General features: G+C 35.0%; 1 protein-coding gene across 3 annotated transcripts in view; it reads left to right on the forward strand.

The window, feature by feature from the left end:
• LOC112459021 (neprilysin-2-like) overlaps positions 1-25,511 on the forward strand; it is a 31,511-nt gene continuing 6,000 nt past the window's right edge. The window contains exons 1-3 of one of the 3 annotated variants that reach the window (XM_025022900.1): positions 1-206; positions 22,048-22,193; positions 24,905-25,030. In XM_025022900.1, coding sequence (XP_024878668.1) covers positions 55-206; positions 22,048-22,193; positions 24,905-25,030 — 424 coding nt within the window. In that variant the 5' untranslated portion in view covers positions 1-54. Of the gene's footprint in view, positions 207-11,718; positions 12,074-22,047; positions 22,194-24,904; positions 25,031-25,511 lie in introns of those variants that run through there. The other 2 variants (XM_025022901.1, XM_025022902.1) reach the window with 2 other exon arrangements.

Here is a 25,511-nt window from a genome sequence, read left to right on the forward strand (position 1 = left end):
CGCGAGAAGTCGATTTCCGTGTTTTCGACGGGATACGCAGCCTCCTGCTTAAAAATGGAAATAACGCACGACGTGGAGCCGGATTTCTCGAGCGCGAAGACGCTGCATTTCCGCGAGCCGATAGACAAGATTGACGAGGATCCCTCGACACGCCTTAACATCTTCGATACTGTTTACAGAGCAACGACCGGAATGACAATTAAAGGGTAAGATTTCATGTAATATATCGTCTGGCTTGTCAGAGAAATTAGAGAAATACTGGAAAATTACTCGGCGAAACTCAAGGAGTTTTATGAACCTTTTGTAAAAACAATCATTAACCTTCATTGGTCGCAGTATATTTACTAGATAAAACATAACAAGTTTCAAATGAAGTTTATTTTTTTTAAGTTATTATATTTAAAGTTATAAGGTTATATATAGTTTTTAACGTGCCGTCAACCTCTTTATTGTAGGTTATATATGACACTTCTCTCAAAAAATACTTTAATCTTTTCGATTAAATTAAGGTTATATTTAAGAAAATTGTAAGGTTATATTTGAGAAATAGATAAAATTTTACCCATATGTATTTTCTCTAATTTGTAGAGAGTTTGAAAATAAGAAAGCGGAGCAAAATATTTTCTGCTCAAACAATTTTGTCCTTTGGTTACATAAAAACATGCTATATAGCAGCAACTGATATTGACTAATTATTTATAGCAAATTTTAATTGTTACATACGAAAAATGGAAGATATATAATTCTTAATATATATTTCTTTTTACGTTTTAAAGGGTAAAATTTACTGATTTTAATAAATCAAGAAAAGAATTAATTATTACATTTTTGCGCTAATTATATTTTATTTTCTTAGGGCCGGTTGTTCCAACCTGTTGGTATGCTAACTAATAGTTAAATCATATGTCTATCTTTGTCTAATTAATGTAAAGGATAAACGAAGACATATCTACATATGATTTAACTATTAGTTAGTTTACCAACAGGTTGGAACAATCGGGCCTTAATCTATCAAAATCACACAATTTTATTCTTTTTAGAACGTAAAAATTTGACACAAAGTAACCAATTAATTATACATTTTTTCGATTATAATAAAATAAATTTTTTTTCTCCAAATGTCAGATTTAATATACGATAATAACCAATTAATTGAAATTAATTTGAAATGCAGATAACAAAATTTTCGACTTACGTTTATTTTGTAATATTTCATGTGACGACGAAATATTTCAAGTATCACAAAATATATACAAGCTATAATTGCCATTCTCGGTACGGGATGGCTTACCGTTGTTTATATGTATACATGCGGTTACCTCGAAGTCACTGCGCAATGAGACTCACGATTAGGTACCTACATCATATTAACAATTCGATTGTGTCACGTAGAAAAGTGCAATGGAGATTCATTCGATGACAATGAAGCAATTTTCACGGTAATATATCATATGATAATAAATCATCTTTCACTATAATTAACTTTATAAGAAACGTCTCAATGTTTTCAGCTGAGTTTATTAAATTTCTAGAGATTCGACGAAACGAATAAATGCAAATGAAGGCCGTATTCTCCATTGTGTTTAATAATTACGAGTGTGTTTTATGAAACGTTTTATGAAAGGAGTTGGTAAAATTTACATGCTATATGATTTATACTTAAAGCATCGGCGAATAATGTTACGTCATCGTAAATTACATTCATAAACGTAAAACCGGTGTGCTGTTCATCGACGAGAAAAAAATTTCAACGAAGTTTCAACAAAATCTTGTCTTCCGAGTGTCGAATATCGACATTAATCATTCGATTTGACGACTCGTTTATATAAATCTATTCTTAATGGTACAATTGAAAGGCGATGTCCATGTGAAAAAACAAATCAAATATGCAGAATAATGAAGAAACTCCATATGTCTTCGACACATTGTTTTCCCCTTTTTCAGTTATATTATTAATAACAAACCGTTCTATGAAAAACTGAAAAGTTTTCACTGGAAAACTACCAACGACTCTGATTAACCGGATTCCGAGATATCGATTGTTAGTGACAGCATCGAGAGAGTTAATATAGATAACTAAGTTATATAGAATTTTATATCTATGTGAGTAATCATGATATTTTGTTAAAATGTCAAAGCTAACTATACCAACCTAATAGACACCTATTGTCAGCGTGGATCTTCAATCTTACGACTCCGTAAAATACACAACAGCTACAACGACGTCAGTTATATTATCAATAGTAGACTGTCAAACGCATTCTAAAATTAATCACGTACGTGATGTCTGGAGCCTAGAGATTTCGTTGCGAAAGAATGCGATGGGCCCGACAGACTTGACATAGCGAGTTTGAAGAATATCACGACGCCTCCGTCTTCGCTTGAACATTAAGAAATAACATCTCTCTCTCTCTCTCTCTCTCTTTTGATGGAGTTATTCAACCTTTTACGGTTCGGTTACGACTACAATTTATCTCATTAACATCGCCGCGAGCGTTTTCACATAACGGTGCACTAGCGCCGGTCTCGATCGCGATGCAAGGCACTTCATCGCGCAACCAATTTACAGCCGAAGCTGCATATCGTTAGTTAGTATTGCACTTATCTTTCGGCGTCCTACTGTTAATTCCAAATTTATTGACGTGTTAATATTTTACTCTCGATATATACAAGCTTCTCGAGAAGAGCGAAAGAGAATAATTCAAATAAATGCAAAATATAGAATAATCTTTTTATGATGCTTATGAAAAAATTTTAAATAACCGTCGGATGTGCGTGCATGCAGGATGCATTATAATATCTATACACTGGGTCAAGAAATTTACATTTGTATGTATAATTTATAATATCGATCGCGTATTGCGCGGATAGAACGTGATCATATCTTTATTATACTTAATTTATATGCCAAAAAAATCTTACACGTGCCGATTTGTAATTCAAGCGGAATGTAATTCTATTATAATAGTATAGAATTCTAAGAAGTTCTTCCTGAAGAACCACTCAATCATGGACCTTCGAACTATCTTCATCTAATTTCAGGCATAGGCAGGTACCACTTAAGATCGATGAATCGATCGGCCCTGCCTCACAAACATGATTTCTTCTTAGTTTGCGATCGCATCTTCGTTTCGATCATAATATTATGTTCGTCTATCAACGATCACAAAGCTCATGTAAAAACTCTTTGGAAACTCTTTAAACGTCTACTCATTTTAAATGCAACAGGTTAAGCAAAATAAAATTAATGAAATAAAATAAGGCGTATAAAATTAAATTTTATGAAATATGACTTGAGAGTCGACGTGAAATTTTTATCGTTAAACTCATCGACATATTATTGCTTTTTATTTAAAAAAAAAAGATTCCGTAATTTTGAGAAGATATTTAACGTAGGTTAAAATGTACCTTAAGTCCGGTCTTATTAAAGTAATGTCGATGAATATTCATGAAGTTACTTCGGTTGAATCCTACCGGTGTTCACGGACGCTACGATTATATGGCTCCAACGCAAATTACGATTTGCGTAAGCTATCGTGATCGATGATAGCGAGGTCGACTTCACCAAAATGTAGCCTCGCAGAGAACGGATAAAACGACGAAAAGGCATCAGCTGGCAGACGTCGTAAATATATTCAAAAGTGTACAGTTTGTTGAAAACAGCGCTCGGTAAAACCCAACACTCGGATAACCATCAGCGATCTCGTCAAGAATCATTCTTTATTTAGCATCCACTTTCTTCTTATTTTATCATCAAAAATCGCGCTCTAGAAAGTGGAATTTCTAAATATCATTGCAGATGAAATATCGCATTCCAAAAGTTTCAGTTCTCTCGTAAAATAAAGGAACATTCTTGTAATATAAACGTTTTTTGATAATCAAATTAGATATTACGATTAGATATCAGGAATATTCTTACAAAAATATGTCTCAGTTTTTATCTAACTTGCCGTTTACATTTGTAGAAATATAGAAAATTTGTATAATATTACTCCATTATTTTAAAGTTGAATATACAAGAATTTTTTTTATGTACTAATTCCTTTTTGCTAAACAATAAGTTTCGTAGAAGAAAGAAATGTCATACATATTAACATGAAAATTATTATATACAATTTATATATCCAATCAGTAAATTCAATAAAACTAAAAATATATTTTTGCAGAATTTTAATTCTTTCTTTTAAATTTCCTATATTTGATCAAAAATTGTGATGACTTCTAATTCTGACAAATATTTCAACATGAAAGAAATTGTTAAACTTTTTATTATATTTCATTTTCTTATAAATATTATTTGACAATTCATAATGTAAAAATAATGTTTCATATGCAATGATCAAACAATTTGACAAGCTCGAATATTAAGATACGATCATTTAACGCGAAAGGAAAAATGAGACGTGTATAATTTTGTTGTGCGCATAAAAGACATATATTTTCTTATGCTGCATATGTATATAGATAAGTCCTTCGATCCACGATAGACTGTCATTATGATAATTTAAAGAGTATAGGATTATGTTGCGAGACATACATGACGATGGAGAACGCGAAACTACTTTCACCAGTCGTTAATCGGCGACAAACCTTTTTGCCACTGTTCGGTCGATTAAAGCAACTTAGAAAGTTAACAGCAGCATCGATCGAACGCGCGAATTGCCATAGTTTTGTCCCAGCATAAATAATTCGTTCTCGCACTTTACTCCATTACCGCACTTAGCGTGAAATATTCTAATTGTGAGTCATTAACAGTTCTTTTTTTATCTAATATACAGACTGATGACGTAAGATACTAATTAAATCACGATGAGTGGGTCCATATTCTTGCTTCTGTTTGACATTACATTTAGCACTAAACGTGACCGCGTGATTTAGAGTTTTGTTTATTCGAAATGACTGTAGTTCCAAATTTAAACGTGAGACAAAAGAAAGATCCAAAGTAAGAGCTGGTTGTCTTCCCTGCAATGACAAGGTATTTTCTTCGCTGTATTGTCTTCGCTTACGTTGAGAAACAAGGTTTGGGTACTCTGAAACTAACTGTCATGTCCCGGAAGCAAGAATAACTCCGAATAACTCTAATTTTGTTGCGCAACGTCATTCGTGATTATCATGCGTGCATTCGGTTTGCTCTTTGCGGATGTATACGGAGACGTCAAGCATTTTTCATGGCATTCGAGCAATATCCGAGACAAAATTTAGAACGTGTAACATTAAAAGAGTGATTTGTTTAAAATTCGTGAAAGGTATGATAATAGTATCATTTTGAAAAAACCTGAGTTCAGATATAATTTCTAGATATAAAGTGATCAGATAATATTAAAATAAAGTAGGAACATAAAAAAAGCCAACGTAGAATCATATAATTAACTGTTAATATTTTACATATAAACTGCAAATTTACATTAAACACCGTTTAATTACATTGATCTATACTCTCACTAAATTTCATAGTTGATCGTTTAAGTATATTGCACGCTCCGCTAATTATTTCGAACCCTAATTATTCTTCGCGGAAATTCTAACGAAATGTTAATAAATCGTAGCGGATCGTTGTTATCGTGCTCGTTAACGGTCATATGACTCCAATTTTCTCAACAAAGAGAATATTTACAGATGGTCTTCGATAAAACCGCTGCACATTACCTGAACCTAACGGTAAAATAAGACCGATAAACATTGGACCACACTGTGGTAGTGCCACTCCTAGTCGACTGCTGCATACGTGAGATTATGCATCTTGCACGTATGTATACATCCTTCGCGTATCCTGCGTATATAATTGACCTGATCCGATTTAATGTGTATTAGGTCAGATCCTTCTTTGAGAGAACTAGACATATCGTTATTAAAGTCTAAAAACGTGTTGGAGATTGAGAATCTCAACTTCCGTTTAAAATATCTTATCAGAACTTTCCCTTTTTTACTTATAAGTATTAAAAACGCTTCGAGTGTATACATAAAATATGCTCGTGATATAAAATCACAAACAAATAAAAAGAGAGAGAGAGACTGTTAAAGCCTAAGCACAGCAAGTATACGTGCGTAAATATTTAGTAATGCCTCATTAAGAAATACACGTAAAAGTCAAGCGTATATAATTTAAAATATGACTGCGTAACGGTGAAGCTATTTTACGTAAAATATTTCTATTTTGACAACAGCTCTCGTCCACAATTTGTGCAATATACGAGTAATTTGAATATATGCAAATTATAATGACCAATGAACTTTCAAAAAATCCCGAAGATTTTTGGTACAGTAAACGATTATTATTATAATATATTTCGCGAATCAAGATGAGTATTCATACCTTAATATCAGAATACCGACACCAAGTACTTATAACTGTTTATAACACGGTATATCCAATCGCATTATAGCAAACATATGAAAATGATTTAAGCACTGAATTCTACAACGTGTTATTTATGACCTCGCGGCCGGTTTATGATTATCGAATAGGCATAAGTTATGAGACTGCCGATTTTAATAAAATACTATTATGTCTCATATGTAACCACAATTCTCGGATTCCAATAACTTATGATAAGCGATGATTTCTGCGAATGCTAGATATGCGAATTACCATATCAAACAGTATTGATCCTCGAATTTTCTCATATGCCGAAATACGTCCACAAAATAAACATTCAAATCGAATCGAATCATATCGTATCATAAATCGTCAAAACTGTTCGCTGATATTATTCTATCATTTAATCTTCCAAATAACTTCCGAAAAGTTTTCGGAATGATATAATAATCATTAGTCGACGAATTAGTTTGTTCACATGTGTGCAATAAAAAAAAAAGAATAGAAGATTTTGATGAGATAGAAAAAATAGTTATATTGGACTAGCAGCTGAAGTCTGTCACTCGGCGGCTCAATAAATAAAATGTTGATTCCTTCTAGTCGCAAACAAGTCCATTTGCATTGATCTAATTCGAGAGAAATGGAACTCGAACGGCCGTATCAGATCATCGTTAAAATTTGACTTACTTCCAAGCTATGTAGCAGCTTGTAAACCGGTAGGCAATATTGAATACGATATCTTAGTCATTGGATTTTTCTCGGATTTTTACGAGTGCACCGAGACAAGTCAAGTGCATATTTTTGCCGCGGTCAGTCTAATCGGTTATCATTAATAAACTGGTTCGCGCGCACCGACGATTGCCAAGTGGAATGAGATGACATGGAACACTGACCGGTTGACTCTGTTTTACAAATAGAAGCTGCTCGAGACGTACGATAGGCGATCGGTGTCGCCGCTCGGTTGTATTAGGAAGAGCGACCATTAACGACTCCTCGATATCGTTTGATAACGCGTGTGGCGACTGGCCGCCGCGACATTTGCATATCTGTTATACGACGGCGCGACGTGTACATCACCGCCGGATTGCCTCGGGAGTCGCAAACAAATCTCCGACTAGAGAAACGTATAATACCTACGCTTTATAATCGAAATCGGTTATAACTGTATTCCAAGTGTCACGCCGAGTATATTTTCATATCTGATTGGGCGACGGGTAGTGTGTCCACTCACCGACCGAAGCTTGATTATCGCGCGAGTGGCGATGCAGGAAACCGGATATACCGTGGAAATAAAGGGCGTGCTCGCGGCGATTATCCTCGCCATCGTGTATATTTGCCGTATCAAGTGTACCTCGTATAGAAGAAATACCAGAAATCCATTGCGATATTTGCACCGTTTCGCAATCATAGTCTCGAGACTATAGATTCTTAATAGGTACCTATATAATCACATACATGCTTTAAAGTAAATGTTATTTTATATTTATATTTGAAAAAACTTGCTTCATATTTATATTTTATATCTTTTCTCTCTTTCTCTCCAAACAAAACATTATGAAATGTATTCATCACTCACTGCAAGATTCGTTAATCATTTTGCTTTTCAATGAAATATTAATAAGCGTATGTGTGATTTTAGGAAGAAGATTGATATTTTTTATTTTAACGAGTAAGAATTAAACAAAAGCTTAGAAAACCTGTATTTCGAAGACGAGACTAATAATCCAGGAAATTAATTTAAGGTAGGATTAATGTCCTACTTTTCAAACTTCGGGATGAGTTTATCGGGACCTAATTTTGTTCAGATTTTTTTAACGTGTATTCGCATTCCAATCGTTTAACTAATGTTAACAAGTATGCCAATAATGTTTCTTGTACGATCTGCGTCCCAAATCGAAGCCTACCTGACATATCGATCTTTTAATGTCACGCGCTAACGGTATATCTCGTATCTCCCTGTTTGAAGCGCTATCGCACTTGCGGGGATAGAATTGTATTTTTATTCAAAAATATCGCGTAAAACAAGAAATATATTATCCGTCAACTCCAGGAGGCTTATACTTAATTATTGCAGATTGATTATTTGCAAGTCTGTGTCGGCAAAAAGCGATCGAGAAATCTTTATATATAACCGCGTGTATTTATTTATTCTCTTATTAACTGATAAATATTTCATTCTCTCGTTAAGTGAAACAGTTTATTTTGCCACGCTATATCGTTTCGCGTGTATCTCTTGCAAAATAAAGTACTGCAGCACTCGAAGTTACGTATAGGCAGTAATTCAAAAAAGTCGCAAAAATCTAAGCTGATCCTACATTAATCCTGTCCGCAGCGCGAAGATCACGACAGCATCTGGAACGGATGTTCCATGTTCTCGAGAATATCGACGCGGCGCGATCTATCAACTTTTTCCCTTCAACGTCGTCATTGTAAGGCGTCGTCAACCGAATAATCAATGGAATTTCCTTAATTAATATCGGCACACTTCCACACTACCGTTCACTGACTTTATTCCAGCTCGACTTTCATCTCTCGCAGACGTTTCTTTGCCGCAACTGCACCGACGCAAATCTCATTCTGCTCGACGACAACGATGGCGACACGAAGAATGTCATAATGGTCCTCAATTGGATCCAATCTATTATTTTTTTTAAATACTTACAGAAATTATATACGTTGTTCGCTTTCTCTCTCTTTAAATGCTTTATAAAACTAATCGATAGGCCAATACGCCAATTGACGGAAATAATCGTGTATCAAGGCATTCTGATCTTTGCCTCGAATGAAGTAGTTTCGATATCAGTAAGTAAAGTTCGATATACGAGCAGGCAGTTATAATATTAAAATAACGTACGTATAACGTTGAATTGAGTCATATTTCAATCCGGGAACAAAATTTTGTAACGTTTATTTAATTAACACTCGGTCGAGTCATACTCTTCGCTTGAACGAAGTGTGTGTTTTATTCGTAATGAACAAACACAAAGACACGTGCAGAAACGATGACAAATTGCAAAAGCATTCCTCGACGATCGTAAAGGTTTCTACGAGGTTTCTACTGCACGCCGTGTAACCTGATTAGCATTCGCCCTTGGTCATTACCCTTAATAAAACTTGTACCGACTGTACTCGTAACACTCGTAAAGAAACTTTTGCCACGTGGAAACGAAAGAAGGTGAAGGATGAACAGATCATCAACCGCGATCAAGCGCATCGATTGTTTCCCTTTGAAGCAACATGCAGCTATTCACGTTTATATAAACTTACATATACAGTCTACGTACAATAATTCTAAAAATGTTTGTTTGCAAAGTAAATAAATAGTGAATTCGGGCGCTTGCACTAGTGCACACTGAGTGCGCACTAAGGCTTGTTCTTAATTAATTGTTATATTTACAGATCATCTCAAATACTTCTTAGTCTGTAAAATAATTTGTACAGCATCCATATAGATCCATATACAGATTGTTTTAGTCGCTAAAAAGTTTTTAAATGTGTATTTAAATGACTTTAAATAGTTTAAATATAAGAATAGATTATAAACAAGCCTTCAGTGCGCACTAGTGCAAGCGCCCGAATTCGCTAGAAGACAACGAAAATTAAGCAAAAATTTAAGTAATTATTAGTATGACATAACACGCAAATTGTAACAGAAAAACTAAGTACATAATATTAATTGAGTTCCATATATATTATGCAATTTAAGCGACACTCCTTAACACTAACAAAGTTTATTTATTTATGCTCTTCTCTCTTCCCCCCCTTTGTCTCTCTTTCTCTCTCTATTTGCAAGGTGAGAGAAGTTATCCTTCAAATTACGAAGCCATTAATCGTTCATTACGTCCTTGCAATCAACGATTGCACACGCGACTTATGTACGTAAGTTCAAGCCCTACTAACTGAGTTCTGAAAAGCGAGATTTCCGTCCTTGTTCAGAATGTTCAGAATGCGCTATTGAAGAGTTTCAAGGTTGTTTCTGTAACGGAGAACTACTTACTACTTACGTATAGCACCTACTGAGAAGTTCGTCGAGCCAAGTTTCCCAAACTCGGCCAAATTCAGTAACACTATACTATTCATAAACTCATTTGCTGGTCATTAAACCGGTCATTAAACTTTAACCTTCAACAAAATTTTTTTTTAATCCCATCATATTTAAGGAGATTTGCGTGGCTATTGTAAATGATTATACGTAACATTAATTATAATTTTCCTTGCAAGTTTTGCAGCTCAACAGCATATATTTTCGCGACGATTTATCAATATAACTTCATCAATTTCACTTATTTAATATTTTATCAGAATAAATAAATAAGTGCATTAGATGTTTCCCGAATCAAAATCAATCAAACTTATCGCGTAATTAAACTGAAGAATTATATCTTGATATCCTTGTCTAATTTAATATACTTATGATGAATTTACAATATTTAATTGATATTTTTAATATGACATTTATATAAGGAAATAAAGATTAAATAATCGGTATACTTTGCCAAATATTCCGAGACAAGTTAAGTACGTACAATTGTAGACGGAAACGTAGAATTCTTGGAACGTTCAAAATAAATTACATTGTTAACAGTTCTTGCAATATCACGACATTTACAAATGACCACAATTCTGCACTTACCATAACAGATTTCTCAAAGTGCTCATTTGTGACATGCGTCAGATTCGTCGTAACGTTTCTTACCGACAAATCGAAATCGTCAAGCGCACTAATGAGGAAGTATCCCCTTGTTATTCAAATCGACTGAATTAGTAATATCCAGAGCTTAAACTCAGAGTTTAAGATCTACATTTTCTTTCACGCTTTCTTATTATTCTATCTTTTATTTTAATTGATGCATGGATTTGCTCGTTATCGTATTTGATCGTTAAGCTTACATAGTACAAGTTACCTCCGAAATTCATAATAATACAAAAGATATTATTTAAAAAATATTTACAAGACATATAATTATAGAGAAAACGAAAGAGAAGAAAGAAAAAAGGAGAGAGAGAGAGAAGGAAAAAAACGAAAAAGAAATAAATTTTTTTCACAGAGGTTTTTTTCTTCGAAAATGTCTTATAGTGTATACTGCGAATATTTCTTCAAACGTGTCTTTCATTATATGATCTCAAAGATACAAATCCAAAAAATGGTCTGTCTTGCCCAAAAAATCATACCTTCTTTGTGTCTATTTGCCTTTTCTTTTGGGCTGCGAAATAATGGACACACTGAGTACATTTTCCTCAGATTTTCATGGTAATTCGACCATACTGGGGAAATATTCTCGCAAGGGAAACGCGGGAACTTGCATGCGAGAGAGAGACAGAGTGAGGGAAAGAGAGGACGCGGCATGGAGGGAGAGGACGTTTAAATACAAGCAGAAGCGCGCGCGCTACTTCAGTCCGACGCTAACAGTCCAAACTGATTGGTATCTGGATCTCGGAGGAAGGCAACAACCTCCCTCTACGATCTCTTCTTTTCTCTTCGATTTTCTTCGGAAAAGGATCGTCGAATAGATAACGGAAAAATCGCGAGAAGAACGAGGAAAACGTAGCGTGGCCACGAGAAATTTCCGGTTGACGTCCCGGAAACGATCGCGGCTCTCCCGGCTAAATTAAAAGCCGGGACGAAAGGAAGAGATACGGGGCGGAAAGAAAGAGTGTGTAGTTATGTGCTAGTGAGAATCGAGAAAGAACGTACCCCAACCAGGCATAGAGAACTCGAGTCGCGATGACCAACAGCATGAAGCAAACAGTTATTAAGTGAGTTACCGCAATAATTATCAGATACAGCAATAACTATCCTTTACGAGAGTATTTATTCCTCGTACCTCGTACATTTTTTTCACTCGAAGTGCAACTATCTCTAGTTTCAAACTAACATGATGAAATTTTCATGACGCACTGACATGGAAAACTATTCTACTAACTATGTTACAGTTAAAGAAATCGAATGCAGATAATGCTGTTTTCGTAGAGATTAACTTCTTCATAGAAAATGATGATAGAAAAATGACTTTTATGAGATATCGCTTCGCATTATTTGCTGAATTGTACAATTTATATCGACATTTAAAATGCAATTTATCATTTAACAGAAAAGATAAAACAATATTAATAGTATTATATGAATAATAATAGTTGAAGTTGCAGAAACTTTTGGCTGTTCTGCATCAGAATAGATAAAGCTTTTGCAACAATTGTCGTTGCGTGATATTCATGTATTTTTTACTGCATATTGATTCGTTTACTGCATATTTATGTCTTTTGACTGCATTTGACTGCATTTTAACCATTTATTGCATATTTATGTTTCTTTTACTACATATTGATTCGTTCACGTATATCTATAAATCCTTGAAACAATTTATAATTTTTGTTTCACAAAATGTTACAACGCTAATAAATCTTTATTTTTTAAGTGATTACAAAGTTTTTCATGAATTAAATTTGAAGCGCAAGTAGATAACAAAAAGTTCTTTCTTATTATATTCGAGATGAACTTTGTCCTTTTTTTTACGCAAACTTCCAGCGGGGATAACTTTTTAACTTTTATCTATAAATGGAAAACTTTTATACATTTACATAGAAAAGACACGTGTCTGGCAGTCGTAAACGGCTGACGCGCTACTCATACCGAAACACCTTTTACGATCTTTTTTCCTTTTATCATTGTGTATTAGTAAAGTTTTACCATGGACTACGTGCCCGTGGCTTATGCAACGTTGTTAAAAACTGGTCGTTCAATGAAACTTGGTGAAATAAATGGGAATGGAAGAGTATTTCATAAGAGATGAAAGCGTTCTTAAGCCCCTGATAACGAATCGCAATTATTATGCGAATTATATTATTGATCGATATCGGGGATTCTCTCTTATCGTTAGGTGTGTTTCACTCTTCTGTAGTACAATGTCTTAAATAAGAAAGTAAAATAATTTCACGAAAAATATAGCGATACTTTTATGGCAAAATACATGTCTTACGCTTACAGACATTGACACAATTTTATATCGAATGTGATCTAAATCCGAGCTTCAACTTTATTTATCCAATATGCAAATCGATTCGATATAAAATGAGTCTAAACGTCCAGTTCAAACGTATCGCTAAGTTCAATTTAAAGGTATTGATGCTATGCAGTGTACAATACAGATACTCGCAGACGAATCGTTTTCACGTTGCTCCGATCATATCATGATGATTATGTAAGACATTGTTTTGCAATTACAAGCTTTGCGATGTGTAAATGTGGCTGACACGAGATCTGTCGACATCTCACATCTCGCTCTACTCCAATTTGTTATCATGATTTATAGATCAAGATACCAACGTATTATCCATATTTCATATCTTTTTGTAAGATAGTTCTACAATTCTTGTTTTTTTAGTAATCTATGAAATTGATTAGATAGCGTAGTAGAATTTCTATTATACGAATACCGTTTATTTGAACGTTCGATTATCCAAACACGTCATTTAGAAAATGAAAGTAAACATTCGAGTTGAGACTAGCAGCTCAGAATAATTGGAAAAATAGAATCGACGATGAAAAAGGCTGTTAAGTTATTGCGTTGTTACATTTGTAACTACTGAATAAATGAACTTTCTTTAAGACATACTCGTCCGATTATCTGAACATCTTTTCGCTCGATTATAGCTTGAATAATAAATTCTACTATATATTAACGGAATAATCTAATATTATTTATTATGTTTAATAAATCAGATATTGCAATTAATGTGAGTTAAAAAACAATGAGTTATTGTCAAATCAAGGCAATCACTCAAGAATCATGATAATATTTTAATCAATCTAATTAGTTTTAAATTATAATAAAATCGATGCAAACACGCAGTTATATAATAAGTTACTTTTGCTTTCGAGCTAAATTACACGTCCCATCTTACTAAATAAATTTCTAGTAGACTGGCATCCGCATCGGATCTGGAGCATCATAACGTTTATCGGTTACCGAGGCAAATCGCGATATCGACACGAACGAGTCTATTAAGGCTGCGGTTCAGCTATGCAGATGAAAGAACGTGACATTTTAGCGCAACGAGAAATCTCGCGATTTCAATGCACGCGCAGGGACAGCCAGTGATAAAACGTACCAGGCGTTGATGTTACGCTGAGAACCGGCCGGCCATTGCGCCGCACAGACAAAAAAGAGCGGTCGAGTTGTAAAAAAAATCCTCTTCTTCGAAAAAGTATCAGCCTTAGCCGGGATTCAGTTACGTTAATAAATATTCATATAATTATGTATCATGCTATTTTCCTCGACAATCTTGACCTTGCACTTGACTGTAAAGGATATGTCATAAAACTCAGCAAAATTATTCCTTAACAAGTTGTGGTGTAAGGGTGTGCCCGGTGTGCCTCGTGTGGAAAGAGACCGTTTATTGCACGAGTATACAGAAAAACGCCATGACTCGTAAAATTAAAATCGCGTAACAAATTGCAACTTTTATTTGCGGGCACAAAAACTTTTTTTATGATTTGCGCGCAGTTGCAATTTGCACGTAGCACATGGCGAATGAACTTATGTTTAACTTCAACATTGTAGTCATCAAATGCAATTATACATCATAATGCATCATCATATCCTCATCTTTACGATAATCATGTTCGACGTGCTCTTGAGCGCTGCTTAGCGATCTTTAACTCTGCAGTCGTCTACGTATAAAGTCTATTGGCACAGTTGGCAGTTCAAATTACAGTCATGCTACACTACATAATAACACTAACGTAATCTACTCATTAGTAATTTATTTGAAAAAAAAAACAAAGAAAATTATACTATAATTTACATGTAATTATATATGTATAATTAAAATGATACGATCATTTTATATTTATATGTAATTGGAATGAAGAATGTTGCACGTTTGTATCTGGTCTGATTGTAAATATAATTGAAATATTTTTAAAATGGATGCGGGATGTGATCATGATACGGATACGGAAGTAATTTAATGTTGAGAGAGAAAAAAAGACAACGTGTCATGCAATAAAACGCGTATAGTGGCAAAATCGAACCAAATTCATGAGCTCATGAGTTATATGTGTATGATTGGTTCGCACGAGGTGAAAGTCTCTTACGAGATACGGCGAACATTGGAAATGTTTACGGCTCATGGTGCAAGTTTACAAACGCTTGTATCGAGTTATTATGATGTTACGAGAGCCGCGCCATCGCGACGCAATATGTATGTAAAATTCGCGCGATCCCATTTAACTTCCTGGTCGGATAAACCGACTTTCGGATAAATCGATTTCACGAAAGTGTAAACTTAACCATGGATTTTGTCCGCGGCACGTAATTATACGAATATTTTGTGCATATAAGTGTACCTAAATGCACGCAATTCGCTGCAATAGTATAAGGTATATTTAAAATTTGTTAAATGTAAATTACGCGCTATTATAAACATGGCTTGCGTAAAATTACTTTAAAGAGATGATAAAATTATAGGGGTATAGTATTTTGTAGTATTATACGTATCTCCACGCATACGCTTATCACTCGTTATGTATTACTTATGCAAAAAAGTAAAAAAAAAAAAAAAAGATTATGCTTAGCTTAGAAAAAGCATCATGTGATAGAGATAAATCCTCGAGGCTGTTTATCTGCTCTACTTAACATAATGATAACTGGATGTATTTACATTTCTTTGACCTGCATATTTATCCCCGAAACTTCGACGGAAGTTTTGATAAAAGATCTAAGTTTCTCTTCCAACGTATAGCAGACATTGTTCCCTGAATTTTAATGTACTTATTGCTTCAACCAAGTAGTGTACTTTTTTTACGTATTAGAAAGTCTAACTATCAGATTTTCTAACAGACAAGAAAAGAGCAAACGAAATTTTATTCACGTTGAGTGATGATTCAGTCATGTCCTCTTGCGAAAGAATCTCGTGAAAGAATCAACTCGTGTATAAGAATCGCTGACTGAACGATATTTTCACGTGGCCCAGAATTACTAATATAGTGACATAACACGACTTATAAAATAATTGGTAACTCATATTTTTTAAACAAATTAATATAACAAATTTATAAATCCTATAAATTTCTCCCTATTTCCATATAAATATTAAATCACATATTTATTATAAGTACCTATATGTATTCGAATTTTTTGTATTCGAAATATTGTAGATTATTTTATTAGAAATTCTAAGATTTACACTACGAAAAAATTGTTACAGTAGGTTACATACACATCACGTTATTGATAAACGTAAATAGAACACTTAGATGTTAATTTTCGGAACACACATCGACCATCAACGTCGCGGCGTCGTAACAGTTGCCGTGTATCGAGTTTCATAAGAGATACGTGTCCGGAAAATCGTGACTTTTACCAGCATTCCTTCAGATTTCGTAAAATAAGTCAGGCGCGGTCGAATTTATATTCCAAACGTGTCCAGAGAATCCGTCACATTCGCGATGGCCCACCAACAACGAGAATCGGAATTATAAATTTCACGGGCTTAAAGGAGGTCTTCCTCTCTTACCTTGCGATTTACGCGAGTCGTGAATCGCCAAAGGTCGGCTGAAAGACGAAAAAGTCACGCTAATCCCCACGCCAACTGCCATAATTTGATAATTGGTAGTAAATTGAGAGTAAGCCCGGTTCAGCTTAAACGCGACCTTCTCCGATGCGAAAATCTGCCGTTACGCCGTCGTCATCGTCCTCGTCGTTAACGTTGTCCCGCGCCCACTCAAACTGGCCCCTAGTCGACCTCGTTGTCGTACAACGGGAATATCGAAAACACGCGAAAGCTCATGACACTTGTCGTCCATCAAAAGTACACCTCACCTGCTGTCCCGTTAAAAAAATTTGCACACACGATACTCGCATACACGAATTTTTTAAGTCAATTTTAAAAGCGCTTCTCCCAACACTTTACGTCGAAAATAACATGCTGATACGATAAATGTGAAATTTTTTTCAATCATTCACTTCATTGAATTATGACAATTGGCATACGATTGACTCGAGAAAACCATACGTGTACTTATTACTGAAAAAAAAAACACGATTTAAATTTATACAAATTTATATAGAAATATTTTGAATTAGGGTATAACTTTCTTAATTATCTTATTGTTACTTTCATTATATGTGTCATATTTATTGGTTTTTATTTTAATCATACAAAAGTGCGTTTCTGTAAGCGGTATTGCGTGTTAAATCAGACAACACTATTATACTATAATTTTGAGTTAATGAACAATTAAAAGTAGTTGATTTTTTACCAAAGTGTAATATCAAGGTGTATTGCTGCGTTTCCTGGCGTAGAACCTGAAGAATATCTAACATGAAGCATATCTAAGCGACGCATTGGTGGGGATTGATTATCGCGTGCATTATAATACTCGCGGAGTCCGGCAATGTGCTATCGTGTAATTTACGAGAATTGGAAAATGTACCGTCATCAGAACTGCCCACGAGGAGTCGTGCGATGTCGCGAGTGTGAACGGAGTGTGAACGGAGCCAAGGAATGAGACGCGAATGCATAAAAAGATAGATCAATGAACTATAGCGTACGATCAGTCATTTAAAACGGAGTCGTAAAGATAATAAGGCCACGATACTGAAAATACAACGCGTTGGCCAAGATACTGAGAAATGAACGTTCATAGAGGCCGAAGGACTCGGAGATTACGAGAAAATCATGCACAAACAGAAATTTGAGCAACCAATAACTGTTTCAAATAATAAGAACTCTACCGATAATTTTCAATAAACTACTTATAACAGAGAATAACACATATTGTTACAATTGTAACGAAAGATTAACGCACCTTTATCTTATTTTCTTGTTAATACTAATCAAAACATTTACTGCGATAATTATGAATCTATAGTGTTAAAAATTTCTCAAAGAGAATACTGAAGAAAGATGCAAATCATCAAAAAATTATGTCGACTAATTCAATATAAGTATCGGAAAAATATCGGCCGTCAATTCTGTCGTTGATATTGATTAATATTTAGCAGCGTCGTGTTCTCATTTCTAAGAAAGGAATAATTATTTATACGATTGTAGAGAGGTAAACGCGGACGCATCTATTGTGACTCACTTCCATTCCGGAATTAACGTTGCGACGTTGCGTCAAGCGACACAATGTGACGGCACGGTATTCTAACGTATAGAGGGAAGAGGGTCAGGAAGACGATTAAGAGGCGCCAGGTCACGGCACGTGAAGGCGATGTCACGCGCGTCTTTCTCGCGCTCGTGCGTCTCTTCATTACGATGCAGCTCGCGCTGCTTTGCCTTTCAGCCGGTCCTGCGGCGACACAGTTTCGCGGTCGCGGTACTCCGCCGCGTCGGGGCACACCAGGGCACACCAGGCCGTCACGTGCGCCGGTGAACGTATCCGCGAGGACATAGCGCGCTCGATGGAGGGCAACGGGGTGTTCCGATAACACCTATACCTATACCACGCGAATCGATTTTCCATGCGACGTGAGGCGTGACGCCGATTACGCGAGCAACGGGAATGGAAGTTTTAACAGGCACAACTTTGCTACGGGATTATCTTCTCGTTTTCCAGGAAATTCAAAAATTACACTCGGCGGTAATATTGTTCAAATTATATAAATCATAAATCGTGATACGATCGTGAAATAATCTTACATAAAAAAACCGACTTTATCTAAAAATTCTAACTTGGAAATCTCAACAAATAAATTTTTTACTGAACATGTTTTGTCCCTTTTCTTATATAAATACGTGAATTAATCAAGAGGAAACTTATATAAGTTGAAAATTCAACCTCATTCTTCACTTCGTGCCACGATTACACGATTACATGAGTATGCAACATCAAAGTTTATCACAGGATCGCTAAAAGTATATTCATTCTCACGTTCAATTATGTCGTCAGGTGATGCTGTTTGCAAAAGTGCACGTGTCAACGTGTCTGAGAAAATAATTATATCCTGTATCATAATGACTTTGACATTGCATCCATTAATCATCACTTTTATCTCTATATGATATTATTGAAACCGGAATTTATCGTAATAGATCTGTAAATTTTGTATAAAGAAATGTGAAAAGTAAAGTTAGAGAAACGTTATCAAACGATTTAATGAACACCATTAATCGGAAAACGCATATATCTACCCTTCAAATATTGATGCAAATTATTGCATTGCACGTGTATTACTTTTTCTTATTGACATGGTCGTGATTGCATACGTACACATGTCAAGTCTTAGGTCATTAAACTCGTAAACTAAAATATTCCACAACGCGAATATTGCTATCAACTCAATTGCGATACAGATACGATCTTATATGTACGTAAATTTCGCATATAGTCGCCTCGTCGATCAATCCATCGCGATACGACGATGAGGCTTGATTGCTTGGTTAGTGACGCGACAAATATGGAATACGGACCGCAATCTCTCGCCGAACCCCGGGGGTAAATACCGCAAAATCAGAGGATAATCATCCTCTAACCCTTTTCCACGACCTTCCGTCGTTGATACGTTGATGCACAGTTATTTAGAAGCTTGTAGTATAATAACGATATAGAGAATAATGAACCGATAGAAATTATCTACGGCCTTTTCTTTTTATTCAACGTAGCAGTAATATACTAATTTTTCTCACTTATTTCTGCGAGAGAGAGAGAGAGAGAGAGAGAGAAATGCCTAATTTTATACAGTATCTCAAAACAAATATCACGTATGAATAGCCAATTTTTTTTTCTTTAGCTATGTCATTAAATCATATAAATATTAAGTCCTGTTAAGGGCCTATTTTGTAACTCTTAACGACTGTTTCATTATTGTCATATTGTCGTTGCGCAGCTTTTTTATCATATATAATTGTATAATATCTGCGCAACGACAGTATAACGATAACGAAACAGTCGTTAAGAGTTATACAGAATAGGCCCTTTATTAAATTTATAAATTCGTTCGTATTGTCAGGGTCAAGACCGTGCATCAGATGTGGACGATACGCGGCATTGACTCCGATATTACGCAATGGGGGATACTTCGGCGTGTGTCGCTGCATCTCGATGAGGTCAATACACTCATCGTTGCATTACACGCGGTATGAGTTCCATTATGCGCTCTCTATCATCCTAAGTACACTCGATGTATTTACGCGCGCGTGCGCGGATACGTCGCGCATTGTCCGCGAGACAAAAATATGTGCGACAAGAATCCATAACTGCTATTATATATCGATTATTTCTTACGCAAGTGCAGTCAGTAATTGCACTTTCTGATTGCCCATATCAATGTTGATAAACTCTAGATGAACTTGATTTTTTTTTATTTATTGTGTTCATATACGGATATTATGATGTAGAGATGAGAGGGAAAGAGTCAATTAGCTAAGATCGCGAACGCGTAGTGAAGTAGAATAAACAATTGTGCGATAAGAACGATAAATTCAACGATAAATTATGACTTTTGATGTTCAAGGCAAATCGATTCTAATTAATTGCCGTCATCGGCAAAACTTACGTAACTTTTGTGGCGCCGTGAAGAAAACAGGAAAGTCTTAACCGTTAACATTATTGAATCTATAAAGATTAAAAAATACCTATATAATATATAGTACTATCGTTACGGAAACCTCCGTATTACTGAAATGTTGCAAAAATCTTGCAAAAATCTTGACGGTAACTCGATAAAGTAGCATTGCAAAATTTTCATATACACTCGATTTCAATCTGTTTGTATTCCTCAACGCGTTCTCGGACAAGGTCTCAGCCGATTATGCGAGAAACTTAATGCGCCACGATCTCGCAAGATGATCGTAAAAATAAAACACTGAAATGGCGCGCGGCTGGGACGAAGATAAAAATCCGACTGCGGTTTGCCTTTCGCTCGCTGCGCGAATTGTCCGCCGGTAATTCTCTCGGCGGATAGGAAAAGCAATCCATAAATTCCGACGTGCTTTAGATGCAAGTGGCATTTTACTGCGCGACGGCATTGAACGTATACGTACACGCAATATAAAAACATGGAGAATCGATTTTACGTGCGAAATCAATCTAAAATTAAAAAAAAGTACCTTTAAACATGTATAGAATAATATTCTATGCATAAAACAACTCTTATTATCACACAGCAAGAAAATGACTAATCTCTTTGTAATACCCTTATTTACATTATGTAAACGATATGTATAGTTTCTATGCACAGATATGTATAATATTTCTTCGTAATATGCATAAAGATGATAGTATATGGGATACAGTATTCGATAGCATAATACATTATTTATACATAGACTATACGTAGATGATCAGTATTGTTTCACGTGCGATTAAACTCGGAAACACAACACAGAAATAGCATAATTATTGTGAGGATTGCAGCCAGAGGATTTTGCAGTTTGTATTACAAAGCGTAGATACTATTCAAAGCAAATCGCGCCAATATCTTGTACGCGACTGTGGACACGTGCAGTGCAACGCTCAAATAATTGCATAATTCTTAATTTCTGTTAAAGCCAAGTTTATAGAATACGAGAAATAAGCAGATTCCCTTCCCTCAGTTTTACACGCAACAACGCGAAGAAATTATGATTTTTGCAGGCCAATACAAAAAGTATTCCGCGGAGAAAAGTGCGAAATTACCTTGTTATATTGATACTGATATTTTTTTTAATGGCTTTAGTCACATTCTTAGGGATAATGTAAATTTTAATTGTTTTATTTCTTTCACTTTATGATTTTCGTGCAGAAACCCGACATGGTGGAAGAGGCGGTCCGGTTTGGAACGCGGATTAACGGTGATAGCGGTTTCCGGGTTTCTCTTGTGCATCGCTTTGGCGGTCGCCCTCGGAATTTTGGCGGCTAACACGACATGCAACACCACATCCAAGACCGGTAAGAGCACTCACTTTTATAGCGCAACCTACAGTGCAACACGAGCCGTTCACCATGCAAATGCAAGCATTGTTTGAGAAGCACAGAAGCGAGACCAGCACTTTCCTCTTTTTAGAGATTTATGTTGAAGTCGTAAAAAACCTCACGCATGTGATAGCTTTGAACGGATTGCTTGGATCTTCTTTATCTCAAAATTGAATCATCAAAAAATACTGAATGTTAGTTTTTTTTATACGTTTTTATCTGGAAATGATGCACGGTAAGATGTACGGGATGAGTCACCAGGGAGAAACAGAAACAAGATACTTAAATATCTCTCTTGAGTTTACAAGTGGAAGAAAGAAACCTATAGGACGCGATTTACATGATTCTGAATGTCTCGAGGATTCTAAACATTCAATATAAATTAAATAATGTATTTTTCTGTTTTTCTCAAGATATTCATTTATTTTGCAGAATAAAACTGTAATCTTTAAACGAAGAAGATCTAAGCGTATGAATTTCGTATTTATGTTCTTTATTTGTGAAAGTATTTATGTTTTTTATTTGTGAAAGCCTATTACATTTCTACGTATGTAAGATCGGGTTTATCTTAATAAAGCCGCTTCCCTTTTGCTTTTAAGATTTTCTCAATTGTGTAAAATATGAAAAATATTAATATAACACTTCTTCTTTTACTTTAATGATGCTTTTGTAACGTCCAAGTTTTCGAAAAAAAAATCTCATTTTACCTATTCCTAATTTATGTATATCTATAAATCCGATCCCGCGCATGTAATAGCAAAGTATCATCCACCGACATCCCAAGACGTACATCAGTCTCGTGTTGCGACAAAGACATTACTTAACATCATCCAATTGCATTAATGCCTGAAGCGAAATTGCTAGTGACGAGAAAATCATAATTCCTCGCGACATGGCAATGGCAGACTTCTGTAATAGCTTACGCGGCACGGAACTTGCAACAAAAAATCTGAGGTTTAATCCTTTAAAGTTTAAACGACTATATTTTCAAATCCTGATCTAACGAAATACGAAAACTTTACGTAAAAAATTTCATACAAAATGACAAATTTCTGATGCTTTGAAACAGACAGAATTTTCATTCTCTTGTGTGTCTGTATTGTTGATAAGAGTTGATAAGAGAAGAGAGTCATTTACAAATTAAATGCTATTTGGAGGAAGAATATGTGAAACGCGTAGTAAAAGTTGCTAATAAAAAAGTTAAATTCACTTTTCGTATTGGGAAGATGTTAATGGAGATTTTAATGGAGGTACTTAAATTATACTGTTTTAATTGCCGTTAGAAGTATCGTCATGATTATTTTATCGGTACTTACAAATCCATGTATCGTTTTTCTTTTAAATTTCGAGAAAAGGATCCGCGCTTTTTAACGCAGCAACCGATGAATACATTTACGATCGAAGCCGCTCGGTAACGGTACGTACTCGCGTCGTAAAAAATTTTAACTGTGCGAAAGTAAGACGCGTAATTGCGGTGCGGTCGTCGTAAATTTTATTTCTACGTTGGCGCCTCGTACCATAGTGCTCCACCCGCTCATTAAACGGGTGAAAGAAAATTGCGCCACAAAAATGCTTCCGCATTGGGTTACAAGAAGCTCTATCATTTGATCGGCAACGTATATTTAATGTAACGACGCGTCTTAAACAAATTTGCGAGGAAGTCGGTAGCAGCCTAAAAAAAGTAACGGCGAAATTCATGACGTGCAGCTCGAAGTGACGTCAACGAGAGAGTGATTCTGACGCATTTTGATATTTCTAGTGAGTAAACGTTGTTTCTGAAAATTACTCATTCGCCGTGCGTGTGTGTTTGCGCTAATGTAACGAGCCGTTAAACGCGTAATCGCGCCGGTTTACGACGCGCACACCCCCCGTGATCTAATATTTTGATTGCGCGTCGATCTGGCGTTGAGCCTCGTTACTGACGCATTCGAGGTATTTTCGGAGAGTATTTAAAAAATCGACGGGAGTACACGAAACCTTAGTCAGCGCTCGGTGGTTTGACGTTGCCTTTTCCTATAACGTGAACATGTGTAGTGATTACAGGCGTCATATCCGACGAGAAATAATAATAGATGAATCAGCACGCGACGTTTACGAAATCGAGCGAGAGAATCGCAATTATAAATCTTGTTCCAATCTGCGAATATACTTAATAGAAAAATAAACTCTCGCGTTTAACGCGCGTTTTATGATAGAGATATTTTTAAAAAAGTTGAGAAGGTTGGAATAAATCGTTTATTCATATGCAACGTAATTCTTGCATCTGACTTAGAAAGCTGTTATACCGTTTTTTTTAAATGAAATATACATTTTCTAGGATTAATTTCTCCATATGTCATATCATTATATAAATGTATAGTATTGATTACAGATATAGATAGTTGAGCGAATTTTGTTAATACAAAAGAATTATATCTTCTTTTCAAGATATGTAGGACTTTTTTTTTTTTTTTTTAGAGAGAGAAAGAGAGTTCTACATTTTTGACAAAGTGGATTAATTATTTAATCATATATAAAAATATACACCACATCGCATGCTAGCAATTTGAAACGGAAATGATATCGTTGTATATGCAATTTAAGTCTTATCGCAGCTTGTGTGCCCCGATGCTTCGCGTCCATTAATTTGTCGCTGTTATGCATTTTTTTTCGCACCTGCAAACGCACCTGCATCCGCACGAGAACAGATACTGTTAACGAGATGCTACCATCCACAGCCGAGGCGTTAAGCGGTTCGGAATCATCAAAGAACATGATATCAAAGAAAACGAAATGCGACGATACATGTTTAACACCTGGATGCGTTCACACAGGTTAGTAGAAATATACGGTAAAAAACTTAAATTTTCTATCTATCTAAATATAATTTTTTCAGCAAGACTGAATATCGTAATTAATATTAATATATATTTTACTAAAAAGGAGTTTCAATGTATGTAATATCTATAATTTTATATTAACTTTAAAATATTAAATTCCAAATTAAGTTAAAACTTAAATAAATAATTTTAATTAAATTCCCTATCTTAATAAAAAATAAATAATTTTATTGTGTTCGGAAAAAAATAAATCATATAGTCAGTATTAAGATATCGTATCTTTTTCATTCGATAATCCGTATATTTTTCTTTTCGATATTATTTATTTCATATATAACACTTGGAAATTTTGCACACATAAAGCGAATACTTTTATCTTTATAAAAGTTACTTTCGGTAACAATATACGATATGTAATAATTGATTTAGAAAATATTTAGATACTGTTCAAAGATATTTCACCAAAAATAAACTC

Source organism: Temnothorax curvispinosus, unplaced genomic scaffold, assembly GCF_003070985.1.
Source record: "Temnothorax curvispinosus isolate PA1 unplaced genomic scaffold, ASM307098v1 QBEX01009448.1, whole genome shotgun sequence".
NCBI classification, from domain to species: domain Eukaryota; kingdom Metazoa; phylum Arthropoda; class Insecta; order Hymenoptera; family Formicidae; genus Temnothorax; species Temnothorax curvispinosus.